Raw genomic sequence first — 24,807 nt, 5'->3', positions numbered from 1 at the left:
GGCCTTTGAAGAAAACACAGTCTTTTTTCCTCTTAAGATAATTCAGATTTTATAAGAATTAAGAAAAAATATGTCAAGTGTAAGTTTTCCCGTAACTTGGCTAAAAATAGAAAATATCATGAGTCTTGAGAATTTAGAATCAAAATCAAAACACTCCAGAACCCTGTATTCCCTTCTGTCAAAATTATCAGAATATTAAGGAAAGAAAATGTACAGAATGAAGTTAATGGGTACGTGTGTTGCTTAGGCACCCTTCTCAATGCAAAGTGCCTAAAAATCTTGCATGCTCTGATGACAGATGTAAAACCGTAGTCTAGGTAACAGACTAAAGGAATAACCCCTAACAGAATGGACTGCAAAATGACACACACATACACGCTACAATGTTCAAACGCCCCCTATTCCCAGACTACAAATGCACTGACACTCTTCTGGTCTGTGCATTAGTCCTTACTTGGCTCTCCTGCTCCCTGGTGCTCAGAGACTGAAGCAGGCCTTGAATCTCGATTTCATGTTCCACTGCTTGCTTGTTTCGATCGCTCAGCAGTTCCTGCAGCACCCTTTCCTTTCGCTGCAGGCGCCGGCACAGGTCCTCTGCTATCTCACTCTGCCCTGGTCCGAGCTTACACAGCAATGTGGCACTAAGATCCTAATACAGAAGGGACACTCTTCAGTTCTGGGGGAAAGAATTCCCTCTACTACATATCAAGAGGTTTATAAGAATCTGTTATAGAGGGGTGCCTGGGTGGCTCAGTCGTTAAGCGTCTGCCTTCGGCTCAGGTCATGGTCCCAGGGTCCTGGGATTGAGCCCTGCCCGCACCAGGCTCCCTGCTCTGCAGGAAGCCTGCTTCTCCCTCCCCGTACTCCCCCCTGCTTGTTTGCCTCTCTCGCTGTGGCTCTGTCAAATAAATAAATAAAATCTTAAAAAAAAAAAAAAAAGAATCTGTTATAGAAGAAAGAGCTATGAGGTTCTGGAGAACAAGTATCATGTTTTATTCACTTCTGTTTCCCCACATCTCGCACAGGCCTGGTACACAGAAGGCTGTAAGTACATGCTCAAAGAATGAGCACTAACAATACAGAAAAATACTTATAATGGCAACTTACATATTGTTTTCTGAAGTAGCCCTTTCCTTATTTGCTCAGGGTACATAATAATCAATATTAGATGAAGATGAATGGACACGCAGTCCATGTATTTATTTTCTCCCCAGTATAACTTTTGTAGGGGAAACACAAAATAATAAGCTCTAAAAGAATAATGAGCACTATATTTCTCAGCATGGTGATGAAGTTCCTACTTCCATACTGAAAGGTTGTAGATGGTGGTTAAAACTGTGGAACCACACTGCCTGGGCGGCTTACTGACTCTGTCACTTATTAACTATGTTACTTTGGACAAGTTATTTCATTTCAGAAGTCTATTCCCTTGTCTGTAAATGAAGGATAATAATATATATCTCATAGACTTGTCAGGATTCAGTGAGTTAACATTCATCAAGCAATTATAACAGTGCCTAACAAGCGTGAGCACCATCACTAATAAAGGCTAGCTATCACATTATAGGTGCATGTTTTAGTTCTCATTAATTCTCACATGACTTAATTGAGAAAGATAATTGTCACCTTGAGTTTAGAGGTAGAGGAATAAAAGTCCCAGTGAAAGCCAATGACTCGCCCAGGCACAGGATGGAATTTAAGACTTGGGTCACTGGCCCCCCAGACCTAAAGAGTCCCAATCCAAGACTGAGATTCTATAATCACTAAACCAACTGCCACTAAACCAATTAGCTAAAGTCTTGCCTCCACTTCTTTGTTCCTGTCATGCAGAGATGTCTGTAACTGCTGAATGATACTCTCTTGTTCCTTCTGCCAACGGCTGAATTTGGTTTCCCTTTCTTCTTTCAGCCATTGGAGGTTTTGACAGGTGGCAGATAACTGCTCTACTTCCAGGCCTTTGGCCCTCAGGAGACTCTCCATACTCTACAGTAACAGAGAAAGCAATGACAAGTCAAAGGACCACCCCACACTCCCCAGGATAAATAAAAAACTTAATCCACCTTCAAATTACCTCCTCACGTATCAATTTTTTGCAAAAGGAGAAAACTTAGTATCTAATCTAACAATGCCATACTAATCTTTTCTTTGGTTTTAGAAACTCTCAACTAATTTCTTTTTTTTTTTTTTTTAAAGATTTTATTTATTTGACAGAGAGAGACACAGCGAGAGAGGGAACACAAGCAGGGGGAGGGGGAGAGGGAGAAGCAGGCTTCCCGCGGAGCAGGGAGCCCGATGCGGGGCTCGATCCCAGGACCCTGAGATCATGACCTGAGCCGAAGGCAGACGCTTAACGACTGAGCCACCCAGGCGCCCCAACTAATTTCTTTAGAGAAATAAAAATGAAGCATTTTTGAGGAGGCAGGCTATGCTACACAGGAAGTGAAGGACTTCTTTAAGAAGTGGAAGATGGTTAAATATATAAGCTCTAAAATACATATCCAAAAATAGCCCACAGTAAATATTAATAATCAAGTGTTCTGACTGTGGCTATACAAGGATATGCATGTAATATTAATGAGAAAACAACAGTATAACAGTTGTACCCTGGCAATGTTTATGTAAAAGTATATAGATATTGACAAGGATTAGAAACAAATCAGGGGCCCCTGGGTGGCTCAGTCGTTAAGCGTCTGCCTTCAGCTCAGGTCATGATCCCAGGGTCGTGGGATCGAGCCCCACATCGGACTCCCGGCTCAGCGAGGAGTCTACTTTTTCTCTTCCTCTGCTTGCCACTCCCCCTACTTGTGCTCTCTCTCTGTCAAATAAATAAAGAAAATCTTAAAAAAATAAAGAAACAAATCAGAAAGGATGTCTAGAAATCCATATTCACTACCTCCCCCTACAAAGTCCACAGCAGAAGTACTAACATTTCTCACTTCCTAATCTACAATGATGGATAACTATTTTTGTTGTTTCCATATTTTTTTTTTCTTATAAAGCAAATACCTTGGTTTTCAGAAAATGAGGGAAAGGGTCGATGCTTCAGGCTTAGCATCCAAGTGGGAGAGAGATAACAATCATGGCAGATTGTGCTCTTACCTGCATGGTAGCTTCATTAGAGGAGAGAATACCACGCAATCTCTCTAAGTCATGATCTCGTTCTCGCACGGCGAGATGAAGTTGACGCAGTTCCTTCTCTTTCTCTTCCAGAGTGGAGAACTTTTCATCTATAGCCCGCTGCAAGGAAAGTAAGGACCCTAAAGCTCCTTAGGATTCACTATTGTGATCACACTTATTCAACAAAAATATAAAGGAAGGGAAGACCAACTCCAAAAAGCAGCAAATTAAGTAGACACATATTTCTAAGTACCTATGTGAATAGACTAATCCCTAGTGCCGTAAACAAAACTAAGGTGCGTACCTCTAAAGCAACATCTCGATCTTGTATCCTCTGCCGAAGTTTCTCAAGCAACATTTCATCTGCTTCAAGGGTTTTGTCCAACTTATCTCGATACTGCAGGAGCTCCCGAAATTCCTAATGAGACCAAAAAATATTTCCCTTTATTCATTTATCCAATATGCATCGAATTCCTACACTTTGCTAAACAATTTGCTATTCAGGATAAAAAACAAAATGTTATCACTCTCAAGGAAAACACAGGTTAGCAGAGATAACAGACAGACATACAAATTGTTAACTATTGTACACATGTGTATACGTGTGTGTGTGTGTATACACATTATGTATATATGGGTGTGTATGTCTGCATAGCTAGCTACTGGGGAATACAAGATGCACTGTCTAAATCTGCCTGAAGGTGTCACTAAAGATCTCACAAAAGAGGTTACATTTGCTCTGAGTCTTACAGTACTGGGAGTTTCCCAAGTGAAGAGCAGGTGCGGGTATTTCTATCAGAGAGAAAATGTATGCACAATACATGCACACTATGAAAAAACTATGCTCATCAGAATGTAAGAGATTCAATAGGACTGAAGCTTAGAGCAGGAGACTGATCACAGTCTTCTTCAGTGTTCCAAATTTTCCCTCCGACGTTCATTTTATCATGTAAGTAACTGGAAATTTCTATACAGATGTTTTCACCTACTAGACTAAGAACAGTGGTCATATCTTCTGTCTTCCCAGCACTAGCATAGTATCTGGTTCACAGAGGTGTTTAATAACTACTTGCAAAATATTTATTGCTTAAGTCTTTCAGGTCTGTATTTATTATTTCCTACACCTGCTGGTTAGCACTGTGGTTCATGAATTGTACTTTCTACTTATTTTGAACCCTCCTGGTTCCCACCTCTCAATGTTCTGCATGTACTCAACGGGTACTCAACACAGGTGGACTAATCTGAGATTATATGAACAGAACTTTCAGAGCTCTGTGAGCCCAGTTTCTGTTAAAGTCATTACGTAGACTCACCTGAAGCAGCTGCTCTTTGTGACTCAGACTGTGGTTTAGGTGCTGAATGCGTTGCTCATGGTTTCTAATCTCGTTGTATTTTTCAGTCTCCAAGGTATGAAGCTGTTGGCTCTTACTCTGCAATTCTCCTTGGAGCTGCTGCAAGGCTTTTCGTAATTCCTGAATTAAACAGATTCCCTTTTTCAAACAATCTAAAATTTTCACCTGGTTAGTAGTTAGTGAGGCCTTAAAACTTTCAAGGCATACAGAATAAAATATAAAGTAGCAGGAAAGTGCCATTCTTACAATTACTCTAGAAATATTATACACGAATCAAATAGGATATGGGAAATTGTGGGAACTGTGAATGGTGGTGAGATGTAAATTTCATATTATATATAATACTCTCTAGTTTAAAAATGATAGCTCTATATAACTACTAAGCAGAACTCTGTCCCACTGTAACCCTGGATAAGCTCAAGGACAGAATATTTCTATCATCCTTTCACATCTTAAAAAAAAAATTGACAGCATATGCTCTAATGTAACGGGATAAAGGAACCACCTAAGAATTTTTTTTTTAAAGATGTGGCTAATTGTGCATGCCATTCCTTTAACCTTGGTTATTGTTTCCCACTATTCTGTCTTGCTAATCTTTACCCACCCTTCAAGAATAACCCCAGATAGCTCCTCCCCCAAGAAGCTTTCCCTGCCTCCCTTCCTCAGCCCCTCCTATATATTCCAATAGGACCCAAACATACCTCCTTTACCTCATTTCAGTATTTACACTAAAATTCCGTTTATGTGACTGTCTCATACTAAACTACAAGTAACTTAACAGGAAAGAGCCTGTGATATTGACTCATGTATTTTCAGAACACAGCCCAGTCTCTGGCACATGGTATGAGGACAATAAACGTCAAACTGAATTACTTCAATTAAGCAAGTGACTCAAGGATTCAACACAAACTGTCCTGATAAAAAGTTATTATCAAGGCAAAGTCAGCATCTCTGGCCACAAAACAACTGCCGATTTACCTGGTTATGTTTCCACGACGCCTCTTTCTGCTGTTCTCTTTCATGGGCGGCAGCCTCTACAAATTGCACACATCGTTTGGCATCAGCCAGTTGGCGTTCTTTTTGACGTACTACCCTCTGGAGTTTCTGTATTTCAAGCTGGCTGTAGAACAAAGCACTCTGAAGATCAAGCAGGGCCACCTGTTGCTGAGCTGGGGAAGTACCCTCTGAGTTCTGAAAAAAGAGGAAAAATCAAAATCACAAGGTGGGCAAGCACCAAGCAGCTGAGAAGACCAACAAAATCAAAACTGTGACTGAACGTGGCACTTCCTCAACTGGAGTCTCGCCTCCTGTCCTATGTGACCCTCACATACATGAAGTTGTCCAAGCTGACTTTGGTGCAGCATTTCTCGAAGCTTTGCCATTGTGTCATTTTGACCTTCAATCACCTGGTACAACTCCTCGGTCTGAAAATGAGACAGGGAGTACCGAACATGTTAGTAAACTAAAAATAAATTCCATTATCTCACCTGTACAGATTTTAGAAATACCAATTTAGATTACACTACGGTTTCTCTAGGCTAACATCTGTTAGTCTGACAATCTGTTTCTACAAAATATGGAATACATGTCTACTTTGATGGAACAAATCATTTCCTCAGAGGTCCCTGACTACCAAATATTTACCTCATTTTCCCTGCTCTTCAGAGTTTCCTTGAGGCTTTGAATTGTACCATCTTGCTTCTGAGATGACTCCTGAGCAGACTTGAGTTCCCAGCTCATTTCATTCAGTTTCTCTTGAAGAATCTGAATTCGGCAAAGAAAAACAGTTTGTTAGGTCAATTTCTTTTAACCTCTAAATCAACTAGAAAGTCCTTCCTCAAATCTAGGTTTAAAGGGTTTCCTAGAGAATATTACCTTGTTAATTTTTCCTCACATGTAGTAACCATTAAAGCCCTAAATCATTCATTAAGACAAAGTAGCAGGAAATATAAAATACTTCATTTAATATTCCATTGCTTCAATTCTCATGTACTGTGCTTTCTCTGTAATGGGCAGCTGTACTGGGCACTTGTCCACATGAATCACTGTGGATTCTAATTTTTTTTTTTTTTTTTTTGAGAAAGAGAGTGTGCGCGCGTGCGCACTTGCAGACTTGGGATGGGGGTAGGGTCAGGAAGAGAATCTTAAGCAGGCTACTGCCCAGCACAGAGCCCATTGCGGGGCTCGATCTCACCACCCTGAGATCATGACCTGAGCTGAAATCAAGAGCCAGACGCTTAACTGACTGAGCCACCCAGGTGCCCCTCACTGTGGATCCTTTATACAAAGACCAAGGAGCTCTGCTATCTAGGGCAGGACGGAACACTACAAGAGTACATCTGGCCAGAAGCTCAGCATTCAAATTGTGGGCATTGATAAAATTTTCTTCTAAGCAAATGTTAGACTCCTTGGGCTCTAAAGGGGTAAGAAGTTAAGCTAAAACCAAAGCATAAACCTCCTATCTTGGTGCCTTATAGAGTTAAAGACTACATTCAAGTTTTAATTACAGATCTAAAAGGCACCAGAAATTCGGATCTGTGCAGAGCAAGCTAAAATCTTGATGAGAGATAAAGGAAAGAACTACATTTTTAATCAAAAATATTCCTTAGAGCAACAGGAATACAGAGTATCCATCTCCCAAGTCCTACTCAGAGAGGTTAAGCCTCAGCTAGAGCCAGTCACATTCTCAGGAAGCCCTGTGATCTCCAAGGGCCTGGATTGATCATACCTTGTTGGTGGCCTCCGTTTGCTGGATTTTTTCCTGGAGTTCTGCCAAGTGGGAATCAGATACAGACTGCTGAGTTATAATGGTCTCATCTGAATTCAGCTTTTGTTGTTTGAGTAACTCTTCAGTCACGGGCTTGGAAGAAGCAGCAAGACAAGTAAGTTGAATTAAATGTAGCCAACAATAAATTTTATCTTCAAATGTCTCTGGCATCTTTTGGCAGAGACTTACAAAACCAGAATTGTTACATCGATTATCAGTACAAATTCCTGAAGACAGTCCTGTTCCTTATTGAGTACTGATTTACTTCCACCCTTATGACACCCCCCTGCTCCCCTCCCTATCTTTCCCTGTGAACTCACACAAACACTACATATTCAGTTAAAGCAAATAATTCATAGTTTAAACAGAAGAGAGGATTGAAAAAAGAAAATGCTTAAGATGACCAAATATCTACTTTATCCTATTTCTAATCAGGGAATTCAATAATCAAACCTCTACCAGCCCTAAGACCTAGAAAAGGTACATTTCGACTATGCCCGTTCACATTATTGGAAAAATGGGCAGATTTTGAATATGGACTATACAGTATAATATTTTATCAATACTGTATTTCCTCAATTTGGTAATTATACTATAGTTATATAAGAGATGTTCTTGTCTTTAGGAAATATATGCTTATTTAGTATAAAGACTCATAATATCTACAACTAATTCTTAGATGGTTCAGGAATAAAGAAAATAATGTGTCTATATAGACAGTGGGAGTGAAACAGCAAACGTAGCAAAATATTAGTAATTGGTGAATCTGGATAAATGTTAGCAATCTGTGAATCTGGGAGTTCTTTGTATTTCTCTCATGACTTTTCTATAAATTAAAAATGATTTTTAAATAAAAAGTAAAAAAAATTAAAAATAAATTTCAAATCCATAATGGTTTGGGAAGGAGGTATGTTTATAGGAATATCAAGTCACCAAAAAGATTCAGGAGGAAAAAAAACACGTATTGTTTATATAATATAACAATAAATCAGGCTAAGATAAACTTACTGAACTGGACCTAACATTCATTATGAGCTAAGGGTACTAAAATAAAACTAGGAATTCACTGTGGCATTAAAATCCATCTCCTTTCTCCCTGACCCTTCCTACTCACCCCCCCCCACCCATTCCAATTAGGAAAAATATAAATCCATTAGGAAGAGAAAAAGGCAACTGCTGTTCATTTTCCCTTTCCCTCACACTTTGAAACTCTAACACCTTCTAGGCAGTGGGATTAGAGCGTCCCTTAAATCCTTTCCTGCCAGCAACTGACTGAAAGTATAAAGCTTTCAGAAAAAAAAAGTTTTTTATTCTTCCATTGCTATTTATCAATTTTTTAAAACATCTGTTAAGTATCATCATATGCAAAGCACTGTGGGAGTTGGGAGTGAGGAGCTGTATAATAAAGGAATAAGGAAATACACAAAATACCAGATAGTGACACACCCTATGTTGTAAAACAGAAAAGCATTATAGAGTGGCAAAGTTACTCTATGTTGGTTGACCAGCTACTTTAAACTGGTTAAATGGAGACCTGCAGGACAGAAAGCCAATCCTGTAGAACAATCTAGGCAGAAGGAACAGCTAATGAAAAAGGCTTACAGTGGTTATGAGCCCAGGACAGAAAGGTCTACGTGGTTAGAGTAGCACTTTCCGACAGAAATATAATGTGAGCCATGTATGCAATTTAAAATTTTGTAGTACCTTCACTGACTAAAGTAAAAAATAGATGAACTCAATTTCAATAAAATATTTGATCTGAGCCAATATATTATACCCAAAGAATTATCATAGACAGGCATTCAATATAAAAATTATCCACAAAGTATTTTACTTTCCTTCATACTCAGTCTCTGAAATTCGGGGTGTACTTTATACACACAGCATATCTCAATTCAGGCTAGCCACATTTCAAGTGCTCAACAGCCACATAAGCCTGGGGGCTACCTTGCTGGCTAGTGCAGGGCTAAGGCATACTGAGCACAGAGGAGAGGAAGCCAGGGGCCAGGTCGTACAGAGCTTCTACAGCAGGGTTAAAGAAGCTAGAGTGCATTCTCATTGAAATGAGAATGGACTGCAGTGTTTTTAAAAAAGAAAAGTAATGCAATTGTATTTATATTTTAAAAAGATCACTATAGCTGTGGTGATTGGACTGGGAAGGCCAGCAGGAGCAGGGAGACCACACAGGAGACTGCTTCAGTACTGTAGGTGAAAGAGAATAGTGGCTGGGATGATAGTGGTAGGAATGGAGGGGGAGAGAAATAGATCTATTTGGACATGTTTTGAAAGGAGAGTCAACAGGGCTGGAGAGGGAGAAAAAGAAAAGAAGCAAAGATGACTCCTAGAAAAACTGAGATATTTGTTGCTGTGGGTAAACAGGCAGCCTTGCCCTGAAGCACTGTGATTTATGTCACGCCATGGGAGAAGTAACTGCATGAACAGATATTCACAACAATTCTGATAAAGAAATAATTTTATCATCTATTTAATGATAAAACATTCTCTACAAAACTCGGCTTCTCAGTTCCTCACTGTAAAACACCTTTCCAGTGATATCTATTATAAATATTTTTCAAATTTAAACCGTAACAAGCAGAATTCAAGAAAATAGCTTGAAGTTTAAAATGGCAGGGAAGGTGGTCCTATTTATTCACTTTATTTTATTTAAAAGACTTTATTTGAGAAAGAGAGAGAGAGCGGGAGCACAGAGGTACAGTGGGAAGGAGAAAAGCAGACTCCCCACTGGCAGAGAGCATGATGTGGGGCTTAATCCCAGGACCTCGAGATCATGACCTGAGCCGAAGGCAGATGCCCAACAGACTGAGCTACCCAGGCGCCCCTATTCACTTTAAACCAAAGAATCTCAGAGCTGTGAAGGAAACTTTATAGACTATCTGGTCTAATCCCATCGTACACTGGAAGAAACGGAGACTTAGAGAAGATAAGGAATGTCTGAAGCTACACAGGAAATCAGGAAAAGGGTCCAGTTAAACCAGATGCACTGAAGCTGGGAATGTATCTTTCAATCTCTATAAACCCACTGGCTACCATATTGCCTGGAATATTGTAGGGACTAAAAGTTTCTGTTTAATAAGAGAACAAGAACAAAAAAAACACAAATAAAAACAGGCCTGTCTCCAAATGCCCAGTCCAATGCTCTAATCCTTCGGTGGCGCTTTAGAAATAAAACCAGATCGATAGATATTTAACAAAGACATTTCAACAGCAACTTTAAACCCAAAGAATGCCACAGAATAGTACGTGATGAATGTGATTTAATCTGAACCCATCTTGGCATTAATAATCGCAGGAAATCTCTAAATCTGTAAATGTAATGTACTGCCTAAAGGCTGGAAGATGTTTGTTTTGTCTTTATTTATAACACCTTATTATTGAACATCTCAGAAAAATGTCCTTTCAGACAGCAGTCTGTCTGCCAAAAGACCACTTAGCAAAGTCCCCTGAGTTAATAGCTCAGAATGAATTCTTGAGAAATATCAAGTACATAAACCAATAATTCCTACGACAATTTTATAAAACCTGAAATCAGTAATACTCAATTTGGCTGAATCAGGGCTAATTGCCAGACTACAGGTTACTAAAATCATGTTACAATACTAATGTAATTTTAAATTAAACTGTCTTTGACTCACTTAGGACAAAAGCTTCCCAGCATCAGAAAAGAGAATTGCTTCCAGGCCCAATGTTGCATAAAATAAGACCTTTAGCCTAAAAAGGGAGTTTAGATCTTCTGTGTTAACAGCATTTTTCTTGGCACTTCCTAGTCCTCACAACAGCAAGTCTTAGATCTGGAACTGCTGTGGTTTTCTATCCTATTGCTAATAATGGGAGATACAAAAGGGCTATCAACTAGCATAAAATTAAAGGCCTAATCTTTGAGCAGCATCTAATGCCTACACCTTCCAAAGGGCCTGATCTAGGTTATGTAGCTAAACTGTGAGAGGGATAAATATTCCATAGCCACACAGGGGCAGACCCTGGTGTTGCAAGGTTTAGAGCAAAGATCTCCTGCTCTGTGAATTTAGATAGAAAAGGAAATTGCACATGAGCCAGAGCTGAATTGATGTTTACTAAGCGACCACACCCCTCCTATCATGTCTTCTAGTTCAGGGCCACACAATAAAGGAAATTACCAGCTAGAATAAGGCTTCAATATCTTTCTTTAGATATTTAAACTACCTTGGGTTTTCAAGCGTAAGTTCTATGGAAAGCAAATAAGTCAATGTGCATAATGCCAGAAAATTAGTAAGCAGGAGTACTACACTGTTGCTATTTTTCTTTAATATAGAAGGGGCGCCTGGGTGGCTCAGTCATTAAGCGTCTGCCTTCAGCTCAGGTCATGATCCCAGGGTGCTGGGATCGAGCACCGCATCGAGCCCCGCATCGAGCCCCGCATCGAGCCCCGCATCGAGCCCCGCATCGGGCTCCCTGCTCAGCAGGGAGCCTGCTTCTCGCTCTCCCTCTGCTGCTCCCCTGCTTGTGCTCTCTCTCTGTGAAATAAATAAATAAAATCTTAAAAAAAGAAAAAGAAAGAAGAGAAAGAAAAAAGCAATCAGAAGGAACTCTGATGATGACATTTAATAGTGTATAGAATAGGTATGTGGAGGATTAAACAAAGGAATCAAAATGACCTTACAGAACAACCTTGCTCTTTAGGATGGGAGCTTTTCTTTGTATTTGTAGTAGAATTTAACTAAAGAAAAAACTTTTTCTTTCATGGTTTTTTCTTTCTACAACCTAAAAACAGAAGTACCAAAACTAATTTACATTGATTTCTACTCTTTCCACATTTATTCAGAGAAACAGACAAAAACCAGTCTGCCTTTGTCCCAGTTAGCTCGGTTCGGACATAAAGCACAACAGGCCTTAAGGAGCTTAAAAGTCAACCAGATTTAAACAACAGATCACAGGCCCCCAATACAGATTTTATTTACAAACACTCTGAGCCCAATTTAATCTATTTCCCCCCACATCCTTAATTATTGGAGAAAATGGCACAGCAATTAAATGCCATTATTCTTTAAGCTGAATGTTTTCTCCCTCCTCTCAATGTTTTATTACTCTACAAACAGTAAAAAGAATGTAAGCTAAGTGACAGCAGAAAGATCACACACTACAGTTTTAAAGGTCTATTTTTTTCCAGTGTCCAAATTTAATGAAGCAAAGCAAACTTGATCTAAAGGTGCAGTTACTATAGTTTAAATGTGCTCATTAGGATGACAATTTTCTTCGCTGAATCCCTAAAGAAATCTCCTTGGAATCTTTAGGTTACAGAAAGAAGGTTCTTTATTTAAAGTAAGTTTTATTTAATTCAACGTACATCAGGAAATGTGATTTCATATACAGAATAATAAAAAGGTTTTGGCTGAGAATGGTTAAGAATCTTTGACTCTGCCTAAGTTATTTAAACCATGAGCTTTCCTCTAAATTGAAATGCTGCATGAGACAGTCTTTAAAATCCTTCCCAATCGCAAAATTTGTTAAATCCAAGCACCAAATGATAGTATTTTTAATTAAGTGTGGAGAAACAAACTCTTGTTTTGCCTGTAATTTCCTAATTTTCCTTACCTTTCTACAATATTGGCCATATTTGAGGGGGAAAAGGGTTTATCTGCCATCTACCCTGTCCAGACTATTTGTAGATCCTAATATGAAAACACTATGTTTAATTTGTGACATCTATGTCTGGTTGCAGAAATACTGTTAAAACCCAAATTCAACCGTGAAGCTCTACTGAAAGAAAAGGAAGCAAAAGAAAAGAAGTATGGAGAATTAGGCATTCTAAACATTTTATACAAATGAAAACACAATTTAAAACTTTTTGTTATTTATCCTTTTTCATAACACCTCATATATGTTTCTGACAGTTTTATGTAAATTTAAAAATATTTCTCCCATTTTTCTGCTAAGTTCTAATAATCTGTATCAAGTAGAACATGCCAGATGTTTCACAAAGTTAACTGAACTTAGCATTCACTGTTGCTGCAGAAACAAAATAACACCTGTCAGGTTCCCGTATATAGCTGAATTTAAAAGGTTGGTATGAAATCAACTGGGCAGAAATGAATAGCTCAAATTAAGATCAAGTGCCATCTTCCAGTCACTAAGAAATTCAAGAGTATAATGGATGAAACTCCTATCACCCAATAATGGAGGAAACCTTTCAAGAGGATGTCAAACATCCTCCCAACAGAGCTCCGTAGGCAAACTGGCTGTGAACAGTTTTTGCCTTAGTGTTTTAAATGATGACACTTGAATTCCCAGTTTCTTTTATGAGCAAGTCATTAGTCCTCAAATGACTTATTTATTATAAATATTGCCCAAAAAGTACAATACTTTGGTGGATTAATAGGTTTTCCCCAAATCTTTATCCTATGCCCTAATCAGTTGGAGACACACCTCTGGGATGAAACACTTGATGCTCTAGGGAGAACTAACTAGAGAACTCCCTCATGGACTGGGAGAAAACATCTATAAATCTAAAAATGAAAACAAAGCCAAGAAAGAAGGAGGTGGGAGACAGAAAAAGAGGTAAGAGAAAAGAGTTCTAGGGCCAGATATAAGATTAAATGTTTTTTAATAGGGTAAAAGTCAATTAAAAATGTCTTCTTGCCTAAAAATTCTGTGATTTTGATAATTAACAGAAGACCAATAGATAATGTTACAAGGAGGACTGTGAAGCCAGTTAGTTGAGTGTGAATCACGTTTACTGAAATGAGACACAAGAAAAGGTGCAGCAAAAATGGGCTCAATGATTAGTTCTCTCAAGTGTAGGATATTAACCTTCACCTAGACAGAAATCATGTGAAGCTTGAGGCCAGCTAACTACAATCAGAAAGGCACCATGTAGCCATTTTGTATACCTGGACCCGAAGTGGCAAATAATCTTCACAGAGATCATCCCACAGCTCCTGGAGGTCTGAAAGCTCCAAGGGATAACTCACAGGTGTCTTGTAAAGGTGTTTCAAAGGCCGGTTAAGGAAACCGGAACTAAGTCCATCTGTCATGCTATGGCCAGGCCTGGCTCCAGGTGGGCTGGATTTCACTGGAATAGGAAGCTTGCTCCCTCGGGGACTCTGGATAGGCTTATAATCAAGACCTTTAATCATGTTAAGAGCTAGCTCCAGCTTGTGGTTACACATAGGCTGTGGAGCCTGTTCATCTGAACAACAGTCACACTTTGCAAGTTCCTTTGCACTTCTCTCTGTTTCCTCATCCTTTTGTTGTGGAGGACTAGCCTGGACACTTGCATCCAAAGATTCCACAGAGGATCCTGGTGTCCCTTCCTCCATGCTTTCTCCATCTGGGGGTACCTTTGTACTTGGTAAATCCGGTGGCCCAACCTCAGACAATGCTGGTTCTTCAGTGCAAATGCTGGTGGACCACCTAGAAGAAGGACCACACGAGATACTTCTGGCCACCTTTCGAGGCACCTTACAAATGGCTTCATAGTCGGAATCAGCGACCCGCAAGGCTGCACAACCACGGCATCTCCTGGGTCGGTTTCCAGGACCTTCCGAAGCATGGCAGCTGTGTAGCTCCTGAATCTGATCCTCGTTTTCTACCCAACACTCAAACCCTGAATAGGCAAAGTCTTCCTGGAGCAGTGCAGAGTATCTTACATCGGGTAAGCCGGAAATGTCAACCGTCCCATTCCCCGCCTTGGTTTCCGTGCCAGAGTCATCGTTATTCTTACGATACATGCTAGCAATGCAGAACTTGAGGCGGTCCTTCTCCAGCAGCAGCTTTTGCAAACGCTCAATAGAAAGAGCTTCGATCCGGGCAATAACGGTGTCGAATCTATAGATACGATCAAGCATGAAAGCACACTTGCTGCAAGCAAATTCGGCTTTGCCATCGCGGGCGACATCCTTGCCCAGGACGTGCGAAAGCAGAACCTGGAGGTTGAGCTTAGATGCCGTGTGGAAGATCCAGCGCCGCTGGTTTCCACACAGCTCCCGGGCACAGATCCTGCAAATCTCCTTCATCTTCTCCTAGCGATTGCCGGGCAACCCTGAGGCGGCTGCTGCTTGGTGTTCAATCACTGGCGCTTGGCTGCGCTCCGTCTACCGCCTCGGTGGCCTCCGGCCGGCATAGCACACTCCGGTGGGGTCCCGGCTCTGCAGGGGCGCACCTCCGCCACCCGCGCGCTGGCTCTGGGTACCAGAGTGGGCAGCCCCGCCCCTCGGGAAGGGGGCGGGCGTAGAAACGCCTTAGGGGGATGCTGAGTGACAGCAGCGCAGGCCACGCTCGAAACCTGCCATGTCCCCTCCAGCTGTCTCTCCCGCCTGGCGCCGCGTCCCCAACGTCCTCCCTCCTAGCAGGCTGGGTTCGCGGTACACTAGCCGCAGCCTGCTGCTGACGCAAAGACTCGGGGATCTAGGATCAGATTTCAAGATGGCGCCAGCGGCTCGGCGCCTGCGGCCAGCGGCGGGTTCCTCTGGGAGCTGTAGTCCGGGAGGCCGCTCCCCGCTCTGCGCATGCGCGGTGGCGGGTGCGTCCCCTCGCCCCAAATCGGGTCGCAGCTCCTCGCGGTAACCGAGACGTGGCTCCCTGTGGGTACCGATGGACAGCAGGACGCGCGCTGGCCACTACCAGGCTGCTTTCATCTGCTAAGATTTCACCCAACGAACGCACCAGTTCCCTCGTGGATCCTCCCTCCCGCCCTAACGGGATGACCCGAGGATCTGCGTGGGGAGGAGAAAGTTGAATCCCCTCCCCCTCTCTCCACGGCTAGTGCCACGTACTCTGGATGGAACAGCCTGGCAGCGCCACTAGGTACCGCTGCGCGCCGCCTCCCTCCCGCCTGCAGCCCCACCTCTTCCCCCTACCCAGTCGGGTGCCGGGATTAAAAGGCCCTGGGGCTACAGCGGCGGGCGGGGAAACAGGGTTGATAAACCAGAGGTGGTAGTTAGGGCGGATTTTAGGAGAGGACATTCAACCTCTCCCTCGACAAGTGGGAGTATCTAGAGAAGAGGACAAGTGTTTCTCTTCCTCGCAGTTCCGGGGGTGGGCGGTGGATTTAGCACCGCTGGACGATTTGCCTTTTTTTAGAAAAGAAATCAAAAGAGGACACAAAGCAGTCACCTGAGAAAGAGTCCGGCAAATACCACGTGAGCGCAGCTGGTTAACCAAGATTTTTAAAATAAGAGAAAATGGGCTTTTTCAAGAATGTAGACACGTGAGAGTAGATTACCATCACCAAATTCTCTTTCAGGTTCAGGGGGACTGCAGTCCCTATTTTGGGGGTGGGGAGGGTACACAAACTTTAGAACAAAAGACAGCTTCTTTGAGCAAGAGTACAGAGTGCCAGGGAGTACTGAGGTCTGCAGAATTAGGGCTGGACATTTCACTGACTTCAGTTAGTACCCTGTCTTATTCAACAATATACAGTTGTCACCCCATCCTTGAGTATAGAACTTAGAATGCACACGAACTGGGGGGAAGCTGGAGCTCTGAGTAGGAGGAATCCAGGTGTCAACTTCCATTTATAATAGAGAATTCCCTTCTTGGCTGGAGAGGCATGCAGACACCAGACAGGAAGGAAAAGAGCCCCCACAATCACCTGGAGTCCCCCAGAGCAGGACATTCCCAGTTACAAAAATGCTAAATTTCACTGGCTGGCCTTTGGGAGAGGTTAAGGCCAGCAACAGTCTTAAGTATTTCTGAACGTCATCTCTAAGACAGAGCCCATACTCCTAAGCAGGAAGACATTAAAATGCCTTCAATAAGAACTCAGAATAAACCACCAAACTTCCTATGGAGAATTAGATGATTTAGAAGTGTTTTAACAGTGCTTGGCTCATTGGATAATAGCTTATACTGTTATTTCAATATTATAATAATGGGAATATTTTAAGATAATTTTAAAACTTTGTGGGGCTCTGCACACTTAAGATTGTATTTGTTCTCTTATTTAATCACCAAAACAAAATCTTAGTAGCTCCATCTTGAGAGAAGAACAGTCCTTTGTATCTTTGGGTTTGGGAGGTTACAGAACTTTGCCTATGTTCCTTCACCTAAATATGCATGTTCTGGCCCTAAAACCAAGAATGTAAAATAGACTTCCAAGTAAAACTCACTACAGCTGCATTTTTGCATGCCTCTAGGTATATGAACTTCAAAGTCAAAAGAAAGTAAACAATAATCTTTGAAATCTGTAGTGATCTATAGAGAGGCAAAGAGTTTCTGGACTCACCTACCAACAGACAGCCTGTCAGGACTATACCCTGCTGTACCCTGTCTGATCTGTAGTTCTAAAGAGCTGAAAGAACTCAAAAGGTCCATAGAAGTGCAAATTAAGACATTAATCAAGTCCTCATCCTCAATTGTCAATGCAAGCCGCATTTTCTTACTGGGGAAAAGGCTAATGAAATAAAGTAATTAATGAAACAAAGTGTTTTTCAGAAGCAAATTAAATAATACTTTGTAGTATTCTCTATTCCTTAATAAGATTTTGCATCTGATTAATAGTTTCTAAACTTTAATGACAGTATATAGGTAGCTTGGTGTAGAAGTGCAAATGAGTATACACGGAGAAAAAGTAGTTTATCATTGAAGAATAGGTTCGCTAGATATAAGTAAAGATCAACATACAGAGAGAGCTATACATATCTAGGCTTCCAACATCAGATAGGAATAAATCACTCAACAATCAAAGAAAATTTGGAGATAGCACTCTATTCACTCCTAGAAAATATATTTTAAAAACATTATTTTGAAGTGGATAGTAAACTATTAGAGTACTAGAATTGGTCCTAATATGATTATTTGGTATTACAGAATTTCATCCCAACTAAATTTCATCCCATCTAAAAGATCACTGGTGTATAGATAACAAAACTTGAACATAAAAATGAAAAAATAAAACTTACAGGGGCGCCTGGATGGCTCAGTCGGTTAAGTATCTGACTTTGGCTCAGGTCATGATCTCAGGGTCCTGAGATAGAGCTGCATTGGGTTCCCTGCTCAGCGGTGAGTCTGCTCCCCCCCTTCTCCCTCTGCCCCTTCCCCTGCTCTTGCACACACTCTGTCCCTAAAATAAATGAATAAAACTTAAAAAAAAAAAAAAAACCTTAGAAAAATCAGATGATAATAAATTCAGAACTTCATGGTCCTTATCAATATCACCTTCGTTAATATTTTGTATTTAGTTAATACTGGCTACCTATGGGGAGGGAAATAAAACTGGGGGTTGAATAGGAACATTTACTTTTTTTATATATATACTATGTGTCATTTGAATTTTTGGAAATAAATGTCTATTCATGCATTTTAAATTTTTTTTTAAATTAGAAAATATTCAATAGTAAAAACTAAGACTTGTGCCAATTTAACATACTAATATCAGAATCTCATTTTAGGTTTAAGTAGTAACACTTAAACCTAAAATGAGAATTCTTTAATACATATGATAACTTCATGTATTATATATGTGGACAACTTATATAAACAAAGATTCAAAGGGGATATACAAGTTATTAAATAGTGATTATGTCTGGAGAGTGGAATTATGGATACTTGTTTTCTTCTTCCTTCATTTGTATTCTATAATTTTCTATATTAAGCATGAATTGCTTTTGTGGTAAAACAAAAAATTGTTATTAAGAAATAGGTAAGATAAACACATTTTTTTTTAAGGTTTCTTTTTTTTTTTAAGATTTTATTTATTTATTTGACAGAGAGAGAAACAGTGAGAGAGGGAACACAAGCAGGGGGAGTGGGAGAGGGAGAAGCAGGCTTCCCGCGGAGCAGGGAGCCCGATGCGGGGCTCGATCCCAGGACCCTGGGATCATGACCTGAGCCGAAGGCAGACGCTTAACGACTGAGCCACCCAGGCGCCCCAAGATAAACACATTTTGATATATTTATACAATATTAGTTGGCAATAAAAAAAAACCTGATACCCACAACATGAATGAATCTCATAAAGCATGTTAAGTGAAACAAGGCAGTACATTCTGTGTGATTCCTTTTAAGTCTAACAACAAGAAAAATTGAATCCACAGTGATAGAAGTGCAGAAAGTGGTTATGAGGGATGACATAGGGTAAGAACTGGTTGCAGAGGAGCACAAAGGAATTTTCTGGGGTGATGAAAATGTTCTATATATTGTTTTCAGTGATGGTTACATGGATGTGTACAATTCTTCAAGTTCACTGAACTGAATGCTTAGATCTGTAGATTTTATGTATGTTAGAATAGTTCAATAAAAAAAGAAATAAATATAAAATATGTATTACCATAAACTTTTAATCTGAGAGATTTTTTTTTGTTGTTAGGAAGTAACCCCCACTTTATCGTAAGAATAGCTTTGAAAATTGGGAAGATAAAATATGGCCTAGAAAAAATTCTAAAAAAAGCCCAACTGCAAATTCAAAACTCTATAGATACTATCCATAGGAGCTTTGAAAAACATTTTATATGCATATGCACACCACACATACATGATTGAAGCAAGGCATGCTGATAAGGTAAGACTTGGGGCTTCTGAGATGATTTAGAATAGGATAATTACTTCTAACACTTATCAAAGTTACATTTTAAGGGAAAATTGGACTGAGAACAGGTTTCATAGTATGATAAGCTGTTATGAATTAAATTGTTAATTTTATATATCAGCAGTTTGACCTCAAAATGTATTGATAAATGCATTCACAGCACTTATTAGCTATATGTACTAGTTAAATCATTTACATCTGGCCTTTAATTTCCTAGTCTACAAAGTAAACACGTTGAATTTAAACAGTAGTTTTCAACCTTTGGCAGGCATCAGAATCCCCTGGAGGGCTTGATAAAACAGATTGCGGGAACCTACCTCCTAGAGTTTCTGATTCATTTCGCCTGGGGTGGAGCCCAAGAATTTGCATTCCTAACAAATTCCTGGATCTTGCTGATGCTGCTGTCTGGGAATCACACTTTGAAAACCACTGAATTAGAGCTATTCTAAACTGTATTCAGAAAAATCTCAGTCAAAAGATTAGAAGTTCTGCAGAGTAATAGAAAAACCCATCAATGAAGAACTACTTACAGATTGTCGAATTTAGAGAACTATATTCTCATTTGAATCGAAATTCCTAAGTAGTATTATGGTAAAGATCTTTTGCACTATCTCTATTTTGACCTCTAGATTTTGGGGCCTGGGAAGTATCTCATAGAACCATAGCCACTTTTGTAACCACTATGTTGTAGTGCTTCTAAGACCTAATTCTGGGGTGGTTAAGACCTTTCCAAGTGAATTAGAGAGACGGAAAATCCCCATGTCCCAAACAGTTGTGTTAGGATTCACTGCCCTAGTTATGACATTGAAAATAGCTGTTCTAATTACTAAAAACTATGCCAAAAAAAAAGTGATTTTGGCAGAGAAGCTAAAGCAGATGAGGAAATACAAGAATATCAAAGTAAAGCCAGTTAGGCTTTATGGAAACACAAGCATGTGCATGACTCCCCTGTGATGGTTGGAAATATTTAAGAAGCCAGAAGCAATCATGCTTTGCATTAATTAATAACACAGCATTTTGAAAGACTTGTTTTAAAACCAAGAGATTACCAGTTCAACTACAGATTGCAATATGGTCATCAGCAGAATCCATCTTAAAATAGTAAAGAGTCTTTCAAGTAATTAAATACCTATAGCTAAAATAAAAATAAAAAAATAAAAAAAATAAATACCTATAGCTGTTTAAGTGAATTTTCTTTATTTTTTATTTTCTTTATTTATTTTTTAAGATTTTATTTATTTATTTGAGAGAGAATGAGAGAGAGCACATGAGAGGGGTTAGGGTCAGAGGGAGAAGCAGACTCCCTGCCGAGCAGGGAGCCCGATGCAGGACTCGATCCAGGGACTCCAGGATCATGACCTGAGCCGAAGCAGTCGCTTAACCAACTAAGCCACCCAGGCGCCCATTTTTTTATTTTTTTAAAGATTTATTTCAGAGAGAGAGGGAGACAAGCAGCCTCCCCACTGAACAGGGAATCCCATGCTGGGCTCCATCCCAGGACCCGAGATCATGACCTGAGCTGAAATCCAGAGTCTGAAGCTCAACCGACTGAGCCACCCAGGCGCCCCAAGTGAATTTTAAAGTACACATTAAGTAAACCAACCAATGAGCAAGAATTTGCACAAACTCAGTATGTCTTTTCTCTGTCTTTAGTGAGCTTTCAGTTTAGTTGAAGGGGAGAAAATGTACATGCCAAAATTAGTACAACTGACTGGCAAATGAAATGGTACTGACTAATTCAATATGAGTGCAGAAAAAACTGAAATTAGTATGGGCTGAAATAGTTGAGGGGGATGAGAGTGGCACTTGAGATGGATCTTAGGATGTTGGAAACAAAGAAAGGGACTCCAGAAAAAGAAAAAGGCATCATCAATAGTCTTAGAAGTGGGTTGGATACATTGCTAGCCTGTGTAAAGGGAGATGTTGGGGATTTTGAGGGGCATCAAAAAAACCAGGATGGCCTGGTTCATCCTACTTTATACAACTTATCCTCCATAATTGTGCATTCAGAGAACACTTACAAAGAGCCAACTGTAAGCCAGACACTCTGCTATGGTGTTGTGGAAGCTCTGGCAACTAGTTTAATGTTCGGCAAAGGCAAAAGAATTTGGACTTAATGTTATGGACTTGAACAAAGAATGGCATGGTGAAAACTTCATCTTAAGAAGATTAGCCAGACAACAGGATGGACTGGAATTTCAGGGAGAGATTTTGGGACGGTTATAGGAAGACCTGCTAAAAAGCCATTGCAGTTATTCATATGTGGGGTAATAATAAAAAAAAAAGTCTGTGGGAATGCAAGCTGGTGCAGCCACTCTGGTAAACAGTATGGAGATTCCTCAAAAAGTTGAAAATAGAGCTACCCAACACCCAGCAATTGCACTGAGCTACCCAACACCCAGCAATTGCACTATTGGGTATTTACCCCAAAGATACAAATGTAATGATTTGAAAGGGCGCCTGCACCCCAATGTTCATAGCAGCAATGTCCACAATAGCCAAACTATGGAAAGAGCCCAGATGTCCATCGACAGATGAATGGATAAACAAAACGAGATATATATATATATGTATATATACACACACACACACAACGGAATTATTTTGCAGCCATCAAAAAATGAACTGTTGCCATTTGCACGACATGCATGGAACTAGTGGGTATTATGCTAAGTGAAATAAGTCAATCAGAGAAAGACAATTATCATATGATCTCACTGATATGTGGAACTTACGAAACAAAGCAGAGGATTATAGGGGAAGAGAGGAAAAAATGAAACAAGATGAAACCAGAAAGGGAGACAAACAATAAGAGACTCTTAATCTTAGGAAACAAACTGAGGGTTACTGGAGGGGTGGTGGGGGAGGGATGGGGTAACTGGGTGATGGACACGGGGGAGGGTATGTGTTGTAATGAGCACTGGGTATTACATAAGACTGATGAATCACAGACCTGTACCCTTGAATATGTAAATTAATTTAAGTAAAAAACAGTCTGATGTAGAAATGGAAAGAAAGTGGTAAATCTGAGAATCATTTTGAGGGAATGAAGAGCAGGACTTGATGACACATACATAGAGAGGATGAAGGAAAAAAGGATTAAAGATGAAGATTAGGTTTTGGTCTCAAAGACTGGCAGAAAACATGGTCTAAATGAACAGAAATGTGAGAGTTGAGTCCATTTGCAAAAAGATAATGAAAAATTTGATTAGGAACATGCTGAGTTTAGGTGACTGAGAAAACTAAGCGGGGGGCGGGGGGGGGGGAACTAAGTGGTGCTCTTCTGCAATCAAAGCCCAGGTGAGACGGGGACAGAGTTTCAAGAATGAGAGGGACAGTTAACATTGTCAAAGCTAGGGAGAGATTAGTAGGAGAGATAAGGTCAAGCATATCATTTGCTGTAACTGTAACTTGTAAACTTGTGACTTGCAAACTTCAGAGTTGTTACCTTTAGCTCCTCAGAATCCTTCCCTATCAAGTTAAACATTAAATTTGGGATTCTTTTTCTGAACATCGCTAGCATGTTCAGAAATGTTGCTTCACATTTTCACTACATTTTCTATTTCTAGTTCTTGAAACCTAAAACCTGAACCATGTCACTAGGTTTAGAAGCTTACCTCTCTAATCATCCTCCATACTATTTCCAGAACATTCATAGTAAAGATCCATCATTGTCCACTATGGGATGAAGTCCAAAACCCTTGGCTTGGCATTTCAATATCTCTACAGAAAGATCCTAATCTACTTTTCAGCTGCATCTCATACTCCTTCCCTAATCATATGGTGTGGTGACAGGACCTAAACTGCTTTATTATCTGTATGCCCCGCCTCCCTCTTTTCTAATCTGATGGTCAGGCCCGTAGCATTATCTTAACTTGGGAATTTTTGCAGAGCAAAGAGCAGAGGCTGCAGTCAAATGCATTTCCTGACTTCAATAAAATTCTAAACCACGTGAGAAGATTAAGCCAGGTGTCCCAGTGGGGAAGAGGAGAAAGAGGTCTTTGAGGTCAACAGAAAAGGAGGGGGTGAGATTTCACTCAGATCAGAAAGAGACTGGTGGGGGGGGTGGGGCGCACCTGGGTGGTTCAGTCGTTAAGCGTCTGCCTTCGGCTCAGGTCATGATCCCAGAGTCCTGGGATTGAGTCCCGCCTCGGGCTCCCTGCTTAGTGGGAAGCGTGCTTCTCCTTCTCCCACTCCCCCTGCTTGTGTTCCCTCTCTCACTGTGTCTCGCTCTGTCAAATCAATAAATAAAATCTTAAAAAAAAAAACAAAAAAACGAAAGAGACCGGGGATCAGAGAGTAACAAGGATCCACCTCCATTCCATATTAGTGCCCCAGAGAAGCAGCAGGACCTGAGGGGGAAAGGCAATGGGTGACTTGGAGAGGCTGGACTCTATATCAAGGGGTTCTGGCTCCATAAAAGACTAACATAACAAGCTGTTAGAGTTGGGAGAACCATGCTTTTTGGGGAAGGGGTACTTCAGGGGTGGACCAACGGTAAGAGTAATCCCTTGATTCTTTGGCACCTGATAAAAACCTTCACTTTCACGTAACTGAGAGAGTAGGGAGCAATGCATGTACCAAATGGATGAACTTGAACTTCCTGCTAGCCTGATTAGGATAGAGACTCAGGGTAACATTCAATCGATTTAAAGAAAGTAAAGAAACGTGGTATTTCCCGCTTAACTGAATTTGTTTTGTTTTGTTTTTAAAGATTTTATTTATTTGACAGAGACACAGCGAGAGGGAACACAAGCAGGGGGAGTGGGAGAGGGAGAAGCAGGCCTCCCGCGGAGCAGGGTGCCCGATGCAGGGCTTGATCCAGGACCCTGGGATCATGACCTGAGCCGAAGGCAGACGCTTAACGACTGAGCCACCCAGGCGCCCCTTAACTGAATTTGTGAACAAAGAGTCATACCCACTGTGAACCTTCTGTAGGTGTTCACGAGGCTCAGTCCTAGACCCTTTCACCTCCTTATTTTTATTTTCTTTCAATATCATCTTATCCCTTCCCATCTTTATACCAGTAACTTTCTATTTATATCTTTATC

General features: G+C 40.5%; 1 protein-coding gene across 1 annotated transcript in view; it reads right to left on the bottom strand.

The window, feature by feature from the left end:
- PDE4DIP (phosphodiesterase 4D interacting protein) overlaps positions 1–24,807 on the bottom strand; it is a 197,250-nt gene that overhangs the window by 63,286 nt on the left and 109,157 nt on the right. The window contains exons 9-17 of the mRNA XM_081817111.1: positions 7,198–7,329; positions 6,114–6,233; positions 5,801–5,893; positions 5,448–5,660; positions 4,431–4,589; positions 3,422–3,535; positions 3,100–3,237; positions 1,804–1,983; positions 455–649 (exon numbers count right to left, since the gene is read on the bottom strand). Of these exons, the coding sequence (XP_081673237.1) occupies positions 455–649; positions 1,804–1,983; positions 3,100–3,237; positions 3,422–3,535; positions 4,431–4,589; positions 5,448–5,660; positions 5,801–5,893; positions 6,114–6,233; positions 7,198–7,329 (1,344 nt within the window). The remainder of the gene's footprint in view (positions 1–454; positions 650–1,803; positions 1,984–3,099; positions 3,238–3,421; positions 3,536–4,430; positions 4,590–5,447; positions 5,661–5,800; positions 5,894–6,113; positions 6,234–7,197; positions 7,330–24,807) is intronic.

This window comes from Leptonychotes weddellii, chromosome 4, assembly GCF_054177405.1.
Source record: "Leptonychotes weddellii isolate Sample4059 chromosome 4, ASM5417740v2, whole genome shotgun sequence".
Taxonomy (NCBI): domain Eukaryota; kingdom Metazoa; phylum Chordata; class Mammalia; order Carnivora; family Phocidae; genus Leptonychotes; species Leptonychotes weddellii.
The sequence above is the reverse complement of the archived record's forward strand: the minus strand, read 5'-3'. Positions and strand labels throughout refer to the sequence as shown.